The sequence below is a fragment of the Pantherophis guttatus genome, chromosome 8 (assembly GCF_059756535.1).
Source record: "Pantherophis guttatus breed Tessera chromosome 8, ASM5975653v1, whole genome shotgun sequence".
Lineage (NCBI taxonomy): Eukaryota > Metazoa > Chordata > Lepidosauria > Squamata > Colubridae > Pantherophis > Pantherophis guttatus.
In genome coordinates, this window is record NC_142070.1 from 27,891,044 (window position 1) to 27,911,130 (window position 20,087).

At 37.0% G+C, this 20,087-nt stretch overlaps 1 protein-coding gene across 2 annotated transcripts in view; it reads right to left on the reverse strand.

Annotated features, from left to right (window-relative positions):
• Positions 1-20,087, reverse strand: part of FHIP1A (FHF complex subunit HOOK interacting protein 1A) — a 76,491-nt gene that overhangs the window by 12,900 nt on the left and 43,504 nt on the right. For both annotated transcript variants that reach the window (XM_034401492.3, XM_034401491.3), the window contains 4 exons: positions 14,982-15,149; positions 10,070-10,149; positions 8,316-8,503; positions 4,686-5,729 (listed from right to left, as the gene is read on the reverse strand). In XM_034401492.3, coding sequence (XP_034257383.2) covers positions 4,686-5,729; positions 8,316-8,503; positions 10,070-10,149; positions 14,982-15,149 — 1,480 coding nt within the window. The remainder of the gene's footprint in view (positions 1-4,685; positions 5,730-8,315; positions 8,504-10,069; positions 10,150-14,981; positions 15,150-20,087) is intronic.

A 20,087-nucleotide genomic window follows, 5' to 3' on the forward strand; every position in this document is an offset into this window, starting at 1 on the left:
AAAGCACTTAGACTTATATACCGCTTCATTGTGCTTTACAGCCCTCTCTAAGCGGTTTACAGAGTCAGCATATTGCCCCCAACAATCTGGGTCCTCATTTTACCCATCTCGGAAGGATGGAAGGCTGAGTCAACCTTGAGCCGTGGTGAGATTTGAACTACCAAATTGCAGGCAACCGGCAGTCAGCAGAAGCAGCCTGCAGTATTGCACTCTAACCACTGTGCCACCGTGGCAAAGGTCAGGGAGGACGTGCAAAGATGCACAGGCAGTAATGGGTTCCACTTACCTTTGCTACTGGTTCGGAACCGGGAGCGTGCACATGCGCACATTTGTTTTGCTTGTGCACGATGCTTCTGTGCATGCGCAGAACCTTCTGTGCATACGCAGAGCATCCATGATGACGTCCAAGCGGGTTGGCAGAGCCTCCCGCCGCCACCACTACCGGTTCTCCTGAACCGGGGCAAACCGGTAGAAACCCACCACTGCACAGGAGGTGTTACAATGATTGGGGAAGGGGGCAAGGGGGGGGGGATAAAGGTGGTGCAGTGAAGCTCCAGAGGGTACGTGCAACAGTGTGAAGCAGTGTGGTGAGCATAAAAGTATGGGAGATGGACAGGTGGGGAAGACTTAACCCAGTGACTTGCAACCTTGTTTCCTGCTTCTCCGTTGACTTTCTGGGGAAATTGGCAGGGAAAGTCACAAATGGCGATCACGTGATTGAGGGGTGCTGCAATTAATCCTAAGGGTAAGGCTGTTGCTAAGCACCCAGATCACAATCACTTGACTGCAGGGAAGCTGGAACTGCTGAGCCTTTGAGGATTGGTCATAACCATCATTCATTCAGTGTCAATGTAACTTTGATCACTGAACGAATGATTGCAGACAGAATGGGAATGCTTCTGAAGAAATTTACAGGTAATCCTTGATTTAAGACCACAACTGAGCCCAACATTTAAGTTGTTAAGTGAGAAATTTGTTAACTGAGTTTTGCCCCATTTTACGACTTTTCTTGCCACATTTGTTAAGGGAATCACTATTAAATTAGTACCACAGTTGTTAAGTGAATCTGTTTTCCTCGTTGACTTTGTTTGTCAGAAGGTTGCAAAAAGGGATTGCATGACCCCAGGACACTGCAACCGTCATAAATATGAGTCAGTTGTCAAGCATCTGAATTTTATTCAAGTGACCGAAGGGGTGCTGCAATAGTCGTAAGTGTGAAAAATGGTCATAAATCACTTTTTTCAGTGTTGTTGTTGTAAATTTGAACAGTCACTAAACAAACTGTCGTAAGTTGAGGACTACCTGTACTATGATACATACAAATAGCCTATTATTAATCTAATTTCCAGCAATTGTGACAAAAGAGATTTATAGGTTTTGTACTTTTTGCAATAAAAAGTAAATTAGATTTAAAAAAATGTTACCCACAACTCACCATACAGTCTTAAAACTTATTTGGTTCCTATTCATAGTAAAAGTTGTATTTGTTACATTACATTCCCATTTTATAATGATAATTGTGCCCTTGTTAATAGGTAAGTGAGCAGTGAGCATTACTTTATAAATAATTAAAAGCACAGATGTTATATTAGTCAAAACGTAGAAAGCATTCGTGTCCACTCAGTTCCATACTTGCTGCTTATTCCCCGACCGACAAATTCTATTTCCACATTATACTGTGGAAAAGGAACAATGAATCCTCTCCATTGTGCCTGTGCTCTGCCATAAAACTAGCAGACAGTTTTATTTTTATTCATATTTTATAGATGAATAGTCATTAGAAAATGCCTTGCCATATATTGCCCAAAAAGAGGATGAATAGAATAAATGCAGATTTTAAAACAACTATTAGAACACATCAAAGAAAGATAACAAACTTGTCATACAATACAAAGAAATCTTTCCACATTATACTCCTGTCATAACTGAATTAAGGTTTGTAAAATCAAGCCATCTACTACCATTATAAAAATTAAAATTACTGTTTGCTTTCTGTTTTCTCTAATGGGTGAAGATTAATAGAATCTATGAAAGTTGAAATAAAAATTCAGGTTGAATAGATTATGGAAATCAACAACAGAAGTACATGCTTGCTGATAGCACTGTAATATAATACTGTACATCATTCCCTTACTGTGTCTCTTTACTTCTCAATAATTTTTTCCTTTTTTTTTAAAGTGTGCCAATCTATTTCTGTTGGTGATTAGTTGGTTATAACATTCATGCCTTGGAACAAAACAAGATTCAAGGATACATCCAGATTTGTTTGTTCCTTTTATCTTTTTGTCCTTGCAATAACATACAGTACAAGGTTGCTAGAATAACAATCAGAGCATTGCCGTAAGTCATATTTCAAAACTACCATGTCACACCTCAACAAACATCTCACAAACATCTATGTCCCTAGAGCAGGGGGTTGGACTAGATGACCTGCAAGGACCCTTCCAACTCTGTTACTGTTACAGTTAAAAAGTAATTACCGTGTTTCCCCGAAAATAAGATCCTGTCTTATAATTGTTTGAACCCGAAATAAGAACTAAGCCTTATTTTCTGGGAGGTCTTATTATTTTGGGACACGTGGAGAAAATCAGAGGAAATGGTGGAGACCGGCTGTGCATGCATTTAAATATTTTCAGGGAGGGGCTTATTTTAGCGCATGTGCTCAAAAGCTCGATTGGTCTTATTATCAGGGGATATCTTATTTTTGGGGAAACAGGGTATAAACTTATTTTTAAACTAAGGCAGACGGTATATTTGCTTAAGTATCTTTAATCAACATACAGAAGCTCTTGGCCAGGGGTATCAAACACAAGACCCGCGCAGCCATCCTGGAAAATGTAAGGAGCCGGCCTGAGTCACTTCAGCCCAGTCTACCCAGTGCGAAGAGGAAACATTGGGCCAGCGTGGCTTCAGCCCAGTCTATCCAATGTGAAGAGGAAACATGCCAGCAATTTGGGGAGTGGCGGCAAGCTGACCACGCCCACCCAGTTGGCCACACTTGCCTGACCCCCCCCCAGAGGTTAACCACAGGCCTGATGCTACCCTCAACAAAATTGAGTTTGACAGCCCTGCTCTTGGCTCATATGGATGCAAGAATCCAGTGACCTGCGAAGAAAAAGACTGCCTGGAATTCTCTCCAATTGCTGGTTTCATTGGGTGAGTTTTACATCACAGATCTAAACTCTAGGATTTGAGGCATTCATATTGGAGTATTTTCCAAGAACTTATAAAATCTATTTAAAAAATGCTTTCTGATGCTACAAAGTGACTTGCTGCATTATGAAAGAAAGATACGTGTCACTTATTTATTTATTTATTTGTTCTTATTTCTATACCGCCCTTCTCCAAATAGGACTCAGGGCGGTGAACAGTCAAAGTAAAAAACAATACATACAAAATTTAAAAGGAGTTTAAAATAATTAAATATTTTGGCCGTAAATTAAAACAACCCAATTTAAAATCAATTTAAAATTTAACTCAAGCCAGCCCAGCTAGTTGAAATAAATTGAAAGCAGATGGAATATTCTGCAATCCTACAGAACGGGTGTCAAACTCGATTTCATTGAGGGCCACATCAGGGTTTTGTTTGACCTCAGGGGGCCAGGATGGGCATGGCCAGTTCGACATCACTCGTGTTGGGGGCGCCTAAGTGTTCTGCCAGTGAAAACGGGCTCCCGAGCTCCAGTTTCAGCCGCAACAGCCTCCTGCAACCCTCTGCCAGCAAAAACAGAGTCCGAGCTCCGTTTTCACTGACATGGGCACCGCAGGCCAGTCCCTTGCTGTTTCCAGGGTGGCCCCACGGGCCAGATCTAAGCACCCCGTGGGCCAGATTTGCGGACCTTGAGTTTCACACCCCTGCTACAGAATATTCACACTGATAAAGCATAATCCCTGTGGAGGTGATTGTGGCAAATGCTGACCACATGGTAACAGAGCTGCCATCTAGTGCTAAAACGTGAACGCAAAAACAATTTCTTCTTTCAATTTCTATTTAATACTTTGAGGAGTAATTGTTAAATTAAGAATCTGTTTTTTTCTGTAGCAATTTCTCCTTATGAACATGTAACATATAATTTAAGACTAATAATTAAATGTGTCTTTCTTTTAAAGTATATAGGCCTACAGCCCGAAATGATGTCACCATTAGAGATTTTCTATACAGAAAATATAAATCCAAGCTGATTAAGTAGACTGCAGGTAGTCCTCGATTTACAACAATTCACTTAGTGACCGTTCAAAGTTACAACGGCACTGAAAAGTGACCTGGGACCATTTTTCACACTTATGACCGTTGCAGCATCCCTATGGTTATGTGATTTATATTTGGATGCTTGACAACTGATTCACAATTATGACAGTTGCAGTGCCCTGAGGTCATGTGATCACCTTGTGCAACCTTCTGACAAGCAAAGTCATTGGGGAGATCAGTTTAATTTAGCAACCGTGTTACTAATTTAACAACTGCAGTGATTCACTTAACAAATGCGGCAAGAAAAGTTATAAAATGGGACAAAACTCACTTAGCAACAAAAATTTTGGGCTCAACTGTGGTCGTAAGTCGAGGACTATCTCTATTTTAAACAAATACAATAAAATGTATGCATGCAAAATAATATGGCAACACCTGTTATTCATATCTAGAATTTTAGACAGCGTGATTGGCTTAATAAATTAGAAAACTGTACCTGTAAATGGGATATTCTGGACTCTTGCAGGGTTGCTGGGCCAGGCATCTTTTACCCCAAAGGGAGAGGGCACACTTTCTGCTGATGGAGTATCTGCTGAAAAGTTTTCAAAATCTTCTTCCTCTTCAATAGGGGATACTGGATCAGGAATCAGCAGTTTCAGTTCTACCAAGCCTGAGGAGTTTGAGTCCAATTCTTTAATGATGTTATCACATTCGGAAATAAAATCTTCACTGTCAGGACTCAGCAACTTCATGTTAGTGTTATGATCTCCTTCCGGGGAAGATAATGTCTGCTCCAAATCAGGTTGCAGAGTCGTTTCGTCAATGCTGCCTTGGGTTTCATCTTTTGCTTGTTGGATCATATTTAAATTTTTCATATTGCGCTCCTCCAAGTTTAAATCCGATGTGGGACTTTCTAGAGGACCATTGGTAGAGATAGCATCTGGATTGTCTACATCTGCAGCTTCTGATATTAAAGGTTTCTCCTTTAAGCGGTCTGCTTCCTGTGCATCCTTTTCAGCGCATAGCCTATAAACCATGACATCATCCTGAAAGTCTGATTCTTCTATGTATGATCCTTTGATCAACATGATAGCATTTTTCTTCATTTCTTGAATATGCTTTGGGGGTTCTGCAGGAGGTTGGGTATTAAACTCATCATTATGCTGGGGAGATCCTGTATCAGAATCTGGAGAGATCCCAGTATCATAGCTATCATCCCATTCCAGCTCCAGTTGTGTCTTTTCTCTCAGTGGTCTCACCTGAGAAGAGACATGATTACTAGGTGTTCTGTGTTGCAGTTGGAAAATAGGCTGAGCTAGGCTTTTACCATCTTCTTCAACCAAAGCTTGGATAAAGGTATATGGATTGGGATTTTCCCCATCATATGGAGCAGACCAAACTTCACAATCTTTCATACAGTGCAGTATGAGAGTTTGAGCATCCCAAAGGTACTGCAGGTAACTGATATCAATAGTTTTCCCATATTTCACAATACATGCGGAATCTGCAATGCTCTTCCTAGAGGGCTCTTCGGTGGAATCTGCAATGCAGCAACAAAAAAGTTACAGGGAACTAAGGGGAAATACTAATCTTCATTCAGACATAATTATTAATCATCTGTTTACGTGGGTATCACAGCTGTAAATCACATCAATAAATAGTATAATTAAACAAGATGCAGAATTGATGCTAAGCATTTGAATGAGCTCAAAGAGAGAATATTAACTGTCACACTGTCTCTAAGTTTGCTAACCTCTCCCTATTTGTTTTGCACTGTGGTTATTATATTTTTGCTTATTACTTATACTTGCAAATGTATCCTTTGCAAAATATGATTTTCAACAAATTACTCCAATAGTTTGCATTACCTGCATTGCCAGCAGGTAAACTCCTGCATATCAAAATCCTTGTGGTGTATTAATATAAAATCCTGGTCTGTATTTCTGCTACAAAAACACATCCTACCGCTGGAAAAATGAGGCATCTGCCTTTTTTTTTTTCTGAAAGAGACAAAATAAAAAGAACCCAATTCTATTTTCTAAGGTTTATTATTACCTATCTAGGGATAAGCCCTTTAGGTCTCACCTGGACCTCTGCATATGAGACAATTTCTACTTACAAAATTCTTGACAATGGGCATCCAATGGTGGGATTCTAATGTTAAAATCTAATCTTCTGGCAGGGGACTAGTTTGGAAAACATTGTTATATAAGTTACTGTATTTAACATGATACAATATAGAAGAACTGCATGGTAGAGCAGTGCCCAAGTGGCACATCAATTTTTATGATCCTAACTTTAATCTTATTTAAGTGTAATGACTCAATAAGTCTCAAAGTATAACAAGAATAATTGCTTTTGTTTTGTAGGGAATAAATGAAATTTAATAAAAATATAAAAGGTCATTAGGTTTTGCATACTGGCAAAAGAAAATATACTTTTGTGGTGTGGAATGACTGGATAGCTCCAGAACATTTACTGCTGACATTAAATAAACTCAGTGAATTATTTTTCATCATAAAGAAATATTTCTTTTTTTATCTCCACTAGCATTGTAATGCTTCCTTTGTCTGACTGAATTGTCAAACCATAAACACAAAACAATGAGAAGTTAAAGTTCATGCACTAGTCACTATACAGGAAATTTCCAACAAACTTCCATAAATTATTTCAGCCGACCTATGACCAAGTTGTCCTGAGATATTTATGACGCCCTTGTAGAATAAATATGAAAGCTTCAAGCAACTGGCTTGAGTTTTATTGGTTTGCATGGGTGAGATTTTTTTTTTTTTTTTGTCATAGGGAAATGGCTGCATTTTTCTTAAGTCAGAAAAGGAGATTTACATCTTTCTGTTTAGGTGCCATTTTTCAACTTGAGAACCCATATATTTCTATCTTCATTAATGATCAGACTAAACCCAGACAGGCAAGTTAAGCTGAATGGAAATGCTAGCCATTCAGCTCTCTATAATGCTATCAGATGTTTGTGACAAAGCACTGGAACTATGGTTCCACGGAAAAACAACAGATAATAAATACAGTGGCACATTTATGATTGCTTTTTTTTCCGTGTGTCCTGCAAAATGAAACAGCGTCCTTAAAAATGTACTCTTTCCCATCCTCAGAGACATGTATTCTATAATCTATGCAGTGCCTCAAAAATCACACAAATATGCAATAGCACAATTTGACATGATTCAGTCCAAATATTATTTGCCATTAAATCAATGCCGACTCTTAGCAACCACCCAGGTATACTTTCTCAAGGATGAACTCAAATGTTACATAAACTCTAGTTCTTTTGTTCCAAAAGCCATTTTACTGGACCTTTTCTGTGGTTATAGGCAACCATGTTTATTAGCATTATATGTTTTAATGTGGTTTCGAGTTGGAGTTCTTGTGCAAAGCTCAGAATCCATGTGTATTGAGGCAATACATAAATACTGAATTATTGGAATACAGAGCACTGGATCTGGACTATCAAACATGACACAACTTCTCGCCCATTTTTTGGCATTCTTAATGTTATCAATTCTTGGACAAGTTTCTTTTTCTGTAAAGTAATAATTAGTGTTGTATGGCAAACAAATATGGTAAGAAAGTATTTTTAGCCCACATTAAATAGAATTTGGGACTGACAAGTTATTCTGCTATGTGTTATAGAACATGAAATGATTCTTTTCTTAGGTGTAAAAGTCAATCAAAAACAACAATGACCACAAATATGTCTTCCTTTCCTTGACTAAAATAAGCTCTTTATTGTTCTTTTATGACCCCAGAAATAGTTGCTTGAGTTTTTCACATTAAGTATCTAATAATGGGGCATGTTCTGGGCAGTACTAATCCCAATCTAGGCATAAGACAAATAAGATTTAAAATCTTTACATTTAAGATTTGTGAATCACGTAACCCCCCCCAAAAAAGTATAATTACCATTGATTATCTAGATACAGCATACATTTTAAGAGGGGTTTGATTACTACCTTTACTTAAATTTGTAAATCAAATTCCTTTGTAGACTAAACTAATTTTCTACAACATTTCCAAATATGAATATTGGTGTGGAAAAAAATCAAATTCAACTTAATATAAGGACTGTGTTTTTAGAAAACAGATCAATGTTTACCTTCCCCATGATTATTTTTTTTCCAGAGAATATAATCTTTTTCTTGCTTTTCAAAAGTCAGAGTAATGCCACTTGAACAACAGACAGGAGTCAAGGCAAGCAGCTTAGCAGCAGATACAGAATACCAATCTCTCTCTTTCACAGCTCGTCTCTGGCTGATCATGATGTGATTGCAGGGTATCAGGTACCTAGAACAACAAGAGGCTATCATCAAACTAAAATAGCAGAGAGAAAGAAAAAGTGTCAAGGGTGCCTTATTTGTTATTTAGATTAAAATACACCCAAAACCATTTTTTTACAGAATAGCTAAAGATTAGGCTGCTGAGCAGATGCTATGCCTGTAATATGTAAAAATAAAATAAAAGACTGCATTTTTGGTGGTAGAAGTATCAGGATACTGTGACTTCCTGAGTCGTTAATAGTGGGCCAAGTGAAGCAGCTATTCAAGATAGACTTTGGACATGGGTTTTAGAGAATTTTCCATGACTTCTCTCAGCCAGGAAGATGAGCATCAAAAGAAACTTGTACTGTGGTTGAAGACAGTGGTTTCAATGCAACAGGTGCATCACGTCTCACTTGGCATTATGGTCATGACGAGGCAACAAAGAGGAGAGGATTAACGTTATCCAGAATAGTTCCTATTCATCCACTAACTCCTATTCATCTTTTCAGGAAAAGATTGCAAACTTGGAGTAATTATTATGCCACCTAATTAATTAGCTTTAACATGGCCTGGAAAAAAACCAGATATATGGTGTCCATTTAGCTAATCACTGCAAATCAATTGGGTTGACAAAAATAAAAGCGGAATGCTTTGTTTCACCAGCTTATATAGACAATCAAATGGACGGATGACGAAGGAACATCTTCTTGTGCTGCCAAGGTATTTCCTGAGCTGGAGATGGGCTGGAAAGCATAAAGTATTAGGAGAAGAACAGATTCCCAATCTCTTCTAAAATATGTTCCTTCCATTAATCACCCCCATCTTTCTGAAGATAGTGTCTCCAATTTCAAAAACTGGCCAACTCAGGAGGAAAAACTGCATGAAGACTGGACGTAAGTGATACCTCATTTTCCTTTTGGAAGGCACAAGGACTAAAACATGAGATTACATATTGCCTACTGTACATACAAAGGTGAATTGGGTCATTCAACAGCTATGTGAATTTAGGAAAATGTAACTTTTCAACCTTGTCACTTAATTTCTAACAATGCTTTCCTGCCCTTCTCTTAAATTTCTGATAAGCCTCTTTCAGCCAGTTAAGAGGTCCTGTTTTTAAATAAATTCCCCTTTTTTCTACATACTGAATTCTGCATTTATGCCTATGGTATAATTGATCATTAGAAGGTAGGCCTTCTCTGCTGGAACCCTTGTTTTGTGGAATATTCTCTCCTCAGAGTTTATAATGACCCCAACCCTGTCGGTCTTTCATAAGCTTTAAAAACTTAGATGTTACCCAGGCCTGGGGCATGGAATGTATTAAGGGCCCCATTAACTAAGGGCTTTACTGCTACTTAGTTAACTACCTCAGATGTTGTATGTAGTTTTTGTTGTTGGTCTTATTGTTTTAGGTGTTTTAGTTGTTTTAACTCTTATTGTTTTAGAATTGTAAGCCAAGTCATGTGGCTGAGATGGGTGGCTATAGAAAATGAATCAATCAAACAAACAAACAATATATATATTAAGTAACCCCAAGATATCAATTTTCACAGTAATTTGCACTGTAATATCAGAAAGGAAAGTTTGACTTTACCTTAAAACTAGCTGCAACATCACATCTTCACAATGCAAACTGATAAGTGTTTTGAACAATGCCAAGGACACCACACAAAGCTAGGAAACGACAAGCACAATATGAATGCATGATTTTTCATCCTTTCCAAGGTAAAAAAAGAAAAAAACCATACATGCAAATAGCACCCAAACTGAATTGCAGTACATTTGAAAGGAATTATATAAATGTTTTACTTTGTTACATATCTCCAGAACAATTAAATTAGTACTCCTAACAGCATAAACCAAAGATAAAGAGAGATATATGCTGGGATATGGGAAAAATAATTCTAAGGGCAAGAAAAAGAAAAGAACTGAGATATGATTTGAAAGAGAATTAAACTGTAATTAAGTTCAATATGCTGGAACATTTGCATGACAATTTTGCCCTGTTTAAATATGGATCTTAAACTGAAAATGGCTGTTATTTCTAATATGAAAAACTATGTTAATAGTAGACAGTATATATCTATTTTATTTAATCAAAATTACAGGTCATCTTAAAAAGCCAGTTTAGTTAGTGGGTGTAATGGGTAATGCCAACTGAATGACCTTGTAGCAGTTATTTTCTCCCATCCCTAGGATTCAGGCAATGGCAAACCACTTCTGCAATAATTTGCCAAAATAACTGAAGCAACATAATATGGCAGTCTCTGAAAAACAGACATGACTGAATGGAAAAAACAAAAAAGGGCCACACCCATATTCTGGGCTGGACTCCATCTAATGTTTCCTGAAAGCCATCTAGTCAGCTAAGATTGGACCAAGAAAGAATGACTGGTCCAAAATTACCACATAAATCAGCTTATGTGGCAACGGATGAGCACAATCCTGGGTATCTCTGCTGTTAACTATTCATAGAAATAAATCCTGTGGTTAAGTTATACAACAAACAAGTCATTTAGCATCATTTATTTATTACGGCATGATTCCAAAGGACAATACTTCATAACACCCAAACTATTTATCAAACCAACACAGTTCAACAAAGACAACACTGGCAATTTGGCTGTTGAAACTGAGAGTTTTAGAGTAAATCTGCTTTGGAACTGGAATCATTGCAGAATATGTATGTGCATACATACCACCCTCAATCATATTTATTTTGCCCAAAATAAAGTGTCAAGGGGAGAGGCAGGAATGCAGACTGAAGCAAATGTTTTTATTTACTGCTTCAGAATCCTATTGGAATCTGCTACCATGTTAGCTATTTTGGGGGCATAAGTAACATACCACAATTACTCAGAAGAGGCAACACCCAGGGGGAGGGCCTTCTCTGTGGGAGCCCTTGCCCTGTGGAATGAACTGCCCCCGGAAATGCGTAAGATCTCCGACTTCCGTGTATTCCGCTGTGCCCTCAAGACCCTACTGTTCCACCAGGCTGGGCTATCAATGTAATGATTTTAAATTGGGTGTTTTAAATTTGGGTTTTAAATCTGAGATGAAATTATTTAATAATTTTAATTATTTTTAAATTGATGTCTGTCTTTGTGCTTTTAATAGGCTGTACACCGCCCTGAGTTCTTTGGGAGAAGGGCGGTATAGAAATAAAATTATGATGATGATGATGATGATGATGATGATGATGATGATGATGATGTAATATCTTGTATTTCTATTTATACTGGCAATCCAATGAAGTAATCAAGCTGGTCATGTGGATATTATTATTACTGATGACACTGGATCAAACAACATTATACTAAACAAGTGTTTGGTTTCATGAAAATGGACCACTTAATTCTAATGTCAGGGTTCTTGTGAAAACCAACTCTGAAGGTTACCGCAGTTTTCACCTAATTAGAAGTAAAAAAAAATTCCCCTTCCCCAAAACAATCACATGGTCCAATTAAGGTGCCATCCAGTTGCCTGGTAATATCACTCCTCCTCTCTTGGACCAGCTGTGAGAAGTCCTTGGTTCCCAGGAGAAAGTATTTTGTTTTGGCTACAAAACCCCATCTATCTCTATTCCCCGCTCCCCTATCCCTCAGCTCCAGTGTGGCAACACTGAAGCCTCAAAATGGCTTCAGTCAGGTCAGCTTCAGAGTTCAGATCTATTTTTCTAAAATTGGGTTAGTGAAAAAAATTATATAGATAATTTCAAACTTTTAAAAAATCAGTATCATTAGTGTTTTATGCAACCACATATATTCTGTGTTATGTATTTAACGGCTATAAACACCCCCCCGCCCCAAAACAGTCTAATGAAGTAACAAAAAAAATAAATCAGTTTTATACTGCTGAATGGCTGATTTTATTGCCAACTTGTGATTGTATTGTTGTTTGAATTAATTGTTTGGTTGTTTTAATTATTTATACAATTAAAGTTTATTGTATTTCTATGGTTATTTTCATTGAAAGGAAGAAGAGTTTAGGATTTGATGTAAGTAAAATAATTGGACACAAGGCTAAATAAATAATAAAATAAACAGTATCATAAAAACTTTACAAATAGATGCAAAATACCATGCCTGAGCATCCTAGCTAGAATCAGAGTTAAAAGAGGTTAAATCTCTGAACAAGTTTCCCTTGAAATTAAGAACTTTTTAAAACACAGGGCTGCAGTATGTAAAATAGGTTTGCACTGAATTTGATTGGACTAGAGGCAATAAACAGAAATCTCTCAGCAACTTCCCACCAGAATCAAAGACAAGGGGAAACTGAGGCAGGAAACACTTTTAAGCATGAATTTGTGTGGCTCAAATATACTTGGGAAGAGGTGTAGAAAGACAGAAGAAAAATGAATAACATAATTTTAGATATGATTCACATTCTTTCGTGGCCAATGGTATAAATGATATTGTTTTATTGGCAGATTTGAGTTTTGAGATAGGAGAGCTGGAAGAATTTCAAGATTAGAAACAGGCACCAAACCTAACAGAAGCTTGATATATCCATATTTAACCTATTAAAGGCAAAAAGAAAACAAATACAGCAAATTATAGCACTGAAAGGAACTGGTCTGGCTGCCAAATTTTGATGGTGATTATTGATTACTGTTTGTCAGGCCACAAAATGGGAAGTTGGAAATTTAGACTTTAGCTTGTAGGCTGCTCATCCCTGTCTAAAAATATTCATTGTAAATCTGGAATTTTGATAAATGTTCAATGTCACTTAGAGAAAAATAGTTTATAAACATTTTGTATGGTTAGAATCAGATTAAACAGCCTATTCTATAATTACGCATTTATTTCAGTTATATTCATGCAGGTCATCTTCTTGTTATTCAAATTTATTTTTCATGTACAACTATTCTGAATTTCAAATCATTTTCAGCAGCAAAGTTATCTTAATACTCTTCTGGACGCTGTAACTATGTTTGCTCAAATGCTTTCATCTTTCAGGGCCATTCTGAAAAAGAACCAGTTGTCCTAATATTGTAGAAGATGACCAGGCTAAGCCTGAGGGAGCGATCAAATGCACCATCAGTCTCGAGTCCCTTCACACTCAAAAGAGATCTCAGTCCAACCGACCTTGAATTTTGTTGATTCTTGTGTACAGCCAATTTGCTTTGACTGTTAGTAATTCGGATTCTCATAGAGAGCATAAGCTTGCAATAAACTTTTACATTCATTTGAACTGCCTGGACTCCTGATTTCCTTGGCAACAGTTAGGATATATAAAGTGGGTGGGGGGAATTACCACTGCCAAATGGCAGCCATCTAGAACAGTGTTTCTGAACCTCAGCAACTTTTAAGATTCTGGCTGGGGAACTGGAAGTTGACACATCTTAAACTTGCTGAGGCTAAGAAATGATCTAGACCTGAGGTGTCAAGCTCACGTCGTCACGTCGGCATCACGTGATGTATTGGGACTTTCCCCCCCTTTATTAAATCAAGTGTGGGCGTGGCCAGTGCGTGACGCATCAGGCCCGTGGGTCGGGAGTTTGACAGCCCTGATCTAGACATTTTCCATGATTGCAAATGAACTGCCACTTTATTGAGTAAGTAAAAGATCAGAAATAAAGACTATGAACAAACAACTATGAACAATGCCATTTTCTTAACTAACATAAATTCATTTCACCAAAGGAAAACTAAACGAGGCAACTGAACTGCCTAGTATCTCATTATGTTTTTTAGTTCTTTCAAAATAAATACTCATTCAAAAAATGCCATGGCCTAACTCAGAGGTGGGCAACTATGGCCCTTTTATGACTTGTGGACTTCAATTCCCAGAATTCCTGAGCTAACATGGCTGGCTCAGGAATTCTGGGAGTTGAAGTCCACAAGTCATAAAAGGGCCATAGTTGCCCTCCCCTGGCCTAACTGAAATTGAGAAGTGCTATATGTGAGTTTGTGTAAGGATTAACCTTTGTATGAAAGGCTATTGGGACCTTTTCATAAGCCATTCAGAGCTCTAAAAAGGAAGCAGTATGCAAGAATTAAGAAATAATATATACAGGAGTTATTTATCCACACTTTCGGTTCTGTTAAAACAAGACTGTTTCCAGATCATAATACAGTAATAGTTGGCTATAAGAAACAAAATGCTGGACTAGTTATAAGTGTAATTTAGCAGAAGCCAGAGTACAAATTGTGCTGTTAAACCTGTATGAGGGGGGCACTAATAGAACAGCTAGCAGAAAGCAACAGAAAATAATAGGTACTTACTCAATTTCAATGAATGGCCTGTTATCTATATTAATACCAAATTTTATCTATATGAAACCAGAGTTACACTCATTATATAAGTGATAAGATTTCAATTTATTTTTTCCTTTTGCTTCCCTTTTTTCTTGTGTAGCGTGAGATTGTTGTCCTGAAAACATGGATTTCATTTGGGCTTTTCAAAAATTTCCTTTATCAATGTTTATAAGTTGCATATATATATCTAAAACAATTTCAGTAACAACAACAAGAAAGAGCGGACTAGACACCCCAGCCACTCACCTGAAATGGAGTATTTATCCGGCTTGCAAGAGTGTCCAAGATATGTACATTCTCATGACGGTGCAGAAGGATGAAACGAAGAAATATCTTGAGTAAGGCTGGCTCAGAAACGCTCCGCAAAAAGAGATCTAGGTATGCAGTTGTAGCCATCACTTCTTCCACTGTCACCTAAAAATGAATAATTATTATAATCTATACCAAAATTCAGCCTTGTTTAAATTTTTGGAATATCCTGAGTGCTTGACAAATTAATTTAAAAAGTAGTATGAAAAACAAATTACAAAAACAATATAACACAAATAAACATAGGAATATCACTAAGATAAAAACAGCAGTAACATTCAGCACAGTCATAACAACAGTATATATAGCTTTTTTACATTGTAGCAAGTGTGTGGTTATTTATTGTGATGACTTAATCCAGTCAATAAATGCTCAGCTCCATTCAGCTGCCCCAAAATAAGGGATTATAAAGTCATAAAAATAAAATTTAAAAAATGAAAACGAAAAGGCCTTATTACTGTGCTAGAAAATCAAGAATGAAAGTCATGTCGCAAATAAATTAGGGATCGTTTAAAAATTCCATTTTGGAACTGCTATTCATTAGCCCGATGATTGTCTCAGAAACAGTATATTCTACAAAACTCTCAAACTTTCCCTTCTAAATCATGACAATGTGGCTCTTCTGAAAAGATTTGTGGTGCTGATATGCAAACTATTAAACATATTGTGCAAGATTATATATTATATATAAAATCTTCTCAAAAGCCATCAATTGATTGCTGGAATGATCAAATCAGTTTGGCCCACAGAATATATTATGGTAGGCTTTCCACATCTCCAACAAACTTATATTTGCTATTTGAAAAGTCTACCACAATAAATATTGGAATTTATGAAAACCTACTTTATTTTTCTGGCCCCTATGTAGCCAACTATTATTTAACAACTAGAAGAAGTTCTTATAAACTCACAGATTTTAAATTAAAAATACATATATACATTAATTTCTTCCTTTGGCTAAAGCAGGGGTCCTCAACTCCCGGGCTGACCTTGAGCCACTACCAGACCTTGAGCTTTTTAAAACCGGGCAACGGAAATGGCAATTGTGTGTGTGTGTGTGTGCGCGCGCGCACACGCACATCCCCACTCCCATAAGCAGCAGTCTAGCATTTGCCTGTGTGCTCTATTTGCGTGAGCAACAGGCACGTGCCCACCGCTCCTACAAATGGAGCAGCACACATTGCGCTTACCCACCACGCACGTGGAACTATCCCCTCTCTCACCCACCCAGCAGTCCGCAAAGCTAGAAAAGTTGGGGAACTCGGGTCTAAAGGATCCACCAGTGCAATGCAAATCTAGAAAAAATGAATTACATCACTTTATTCTACCATTTCATTGATACACTATATGCCAATTGATAGAAAGTAGTTATCTATAGTGGAACATAAATATATTGGCTATTTAGATACCAAGATCTATTCGCTATTTAGACACTTTTGAATCTCAAGACTCAAATGTCCGCAGAGAAATGCCACAGAAATGTATCTATTTTATACGCGTCTTAATATATTTCATTCGCATGTGGTAGATGTTCATGCTTGTAGTAAAAAAATATGTTATTTTGCAACAAGTTAAAATTATTATGAAGAGGTATCAGGAGCTAAAACGGGTACCCTGCTCAACTGAAAAGGCTTCTAAGCCACATAAAGTGCAGTTAGTGAAGTAAACTAAGCTAAATTTTGGAACTGATCTTTGTGACATTATCTTCATTAAAAATACAAATGATATGCTCATATGAAAAGTTCAGAAATCAAGTCCTCAGATTCAAAAGAAACTATGGTCTCATGCAAATATTGCCAATTACAGACCTTTTAAAACTTCTGTTTAAACCTCCTTTATAAGTAGATTCACCAAGATATAGAAGTTTAAAGATTTTACCAGCGGAGCATTAACTTAAGTTCTGCACAGTATGTTCTCTGCAGGAAATATATTATTTTATAAGATTACTTGTAGAAGCTCAGTGCCTAAAAATCTTGCTAACAGAGTAAACACTTATGCAATAAGCATTCTAGCAGTGGAGCAACTGCTGAGGTATAGCACAGAATGTACAGCAGAAAAAAAATGCTTTTACTTCATTCTTGCAAAATTACTTGGGACTGCATGGTGCTTGGATATGCATTTAAATTTAGCTTAGAGAATAAACTGTTATCTTTGCCAATGAAGTCTTATTAAAAATATGTAAAAATATTCCTCGTGGAATATTCTGTATCTGCATAGTTGCAATTTGTATGAGGCTTTGAGATCTAGTAATATTGAAGGTAATATGTTATATTACAAACCAACAAATCAAATAGGAAGAACGTCATCTGAAAAATCTATTTCACTACAAAGATTACAAGGCCCTGATTATCATCAGAAAGTCAAGAAATAAAAATGTAGAAATAACATATGAAAAAAGCCAGAGACACCTTTCTAGAATATCTTTGAAAAACAATGGTCAAATACATGTTTCTTAAAGCAATATATAAAATTAATCAATAACAGGTGCTGCAAAAAAGTCTTAAAATTGGGCCTTGACTTATGAATAAAAAAACTTACAACCAGAAATCTGGCCCCAATTGCCGATTTTAAGTCCTAAAAATATACTTTAACTGTAATGATTTACATCATTTCCATAATAATGTAAATACAGCAATAGTAACATTTATATTAATTTATATAATTTGTATAATAATGTATTTACATAAATTCTATATATTAGTAGAAGAAGGAATTTACATTTTTCTATTAAAGAATTATTCGGTAAAGAAGAATTTACATTTATACAATGGTGAAAACAGAGATGAAGATGTAACTTCATACTTAACAAATAACTGGGAATAATGGACAGTTTGTCCTTTGAGTTAAATTGAGCTTGCACTGTATCAGAAAAAATTTCTCAGCAAGCAAAAGTTCTAACAGTTAATGAAAAAAAGATTTCTATAATTGTCAGTAATTTCTTGTTACATCATCACTTTCTGGGGCATACAATTCTATTCAAATTAGCACAATATTAAAGTGTTCTTTCATTTAAGTTAGTTGACATGACAGACCAAAACAGAGAAATAAATCTTTAAAAATATACATATGTACAAGCGCTAGCCAGAGACAACAGTGACTCAGCTTGGATTACTGATCAGAAATGCCTTTATAATAAAGTTTTGTAGCACGTGGGGACAGGTTAGAGAGAAGCGATCTATCCCAAAAGTTGTCTTTCAGATGTCACTAGAATAATCTAGTCCAGCCCCATGCTGAGTAAAAGATTGCACAGAAAGATGACTATTCTGGTTCTGTTTGAGACTCCTAGCAAAAGACGTTTCCTCACATCATATACTGTAACTGCCTGATTCAGGGGCTGACAACCTGCCCATTCTCTCCCATTGTTTCTATAAATGTCTATATCAATCCTGATTCTGACCCTCAAATATGTTCCCTCATTCATTCCCCCTTCTTTATATCAACCCTTGTCAGTGGTGGGTTGCCCCCGGTTTGGACTGGTTCTATAGAGCCAGTAGTAAAACTGGCAGGAGGCTCCGCCCACTGACCCGTCATCAGAAGCAATCTGCGCATGCGTAGGCACGATGCGAACTGATAGTAAAGGTAAGTAGAATCCAACCCTGCTTGTTGTAAGATATTTGAAGACTGCTACATCAGCTTTTTTTTTGTAGGCTTAATAGACAAAGATCCTTTAACAATTCCTTGGATTTCAGATCTTTTACTAATTTGGGAGCTATCCTTTAAACTTCCTACTACTGTCATTATCCTTTCTGACCAGTAATAATCAGAAGTTTACTTTTATTTGTTGATTTTTGTTTTTGCATCCCGAACTTGAAACAGACTTTATTGGGGTCTCACCAGGACAGAGTAGATTTTAATTAATATTTGGGGGAGAAGGACTAAACAAAAAAAGAAGATCTATATTCTTACTTTAGTAAACATAATCTTAATCCTGGGGTTCAGGGCTGTAACGTGGCTCTTCTTCAAGTCCACTAGGTGGCAGAAACTCACCTTATCTAGCTAATGTATTTAAAGAGAAAATTAATGATAAAAGCTAGTGTGCATTCAAAATTGCTCTGAGTGTGGAAATAATAAACTGAGACCACTTTTTATTTAATAAATTATTAGAGGTTAATAGCCCTGAAAATTGTATTATCAATTTTGTGTGGGGGGAAAATGTAAGATTGCAATCATATCACTTTTATTAAAATCTCTTAGTAGTAGCTACTCTGAATACACTTTTTTCATCTACAAAATAGAGGTGGGTTTCAGCAAGTTCTGACCAGTTCTGGAGAACCAGTAGTGGAAATTTTGAGTAGTTCGGAGAATTGGTAAATACCACCTCTGACTGGCCCGCCCCATCTATTCTCTGCTTCCCAAGTCCCAGCTAATGGGGAAGAAATGGGGATTTTACAGTATCCTTCCCATGGAGTGGGGTGGGAATGGAGATTTTACAGTATCCTTCCCCTGCCACGCCCACCACGCCATGCCCATCAAGCCATGCCATGCCCCCCAAGCCACACCCACAGAACCGGTAGTAAAAAAATTTGAATCCCACCATTGCTACAAAACCCCTTTCACTTCCTACAAATCCTCTCTACCGATATCAGTGAATCAGTACCTTTACTATGGGGGCAAACTGATAAAAGAGGCAGTTTGGTCTAGTGGTTACAGTATCAGGTTAGAAACCAGGAGATTGTGAGTTCTAATCCTGCCTTAAGTCACAAAAGCCGGTTGGGTGACCTTGGGCCACTTGGTGTGTCTCAAGCCCAACCCCTTCTCCCCTCTTCTGGAGAAAAGAGGAGGAGGATGGAGTATTAGATATATTTACCACCTATCAGTAGTTCGTCACTTAATAAAGGTGTGATACGTACATGCATACATACATATACACACATACACCACTCATCTCTGGTTTGTTATACACTTCTACCCCATATTAAGACATTTTAAAGATGTGAAAATATTTCATACAGGGAACTTTAAGTTTTATAATATTCTGAATTTAGAAAGTTTTATATGTAAAAAATGCTGGTATGTTTTTTCTTTCTTGGTAATTTCACTTGT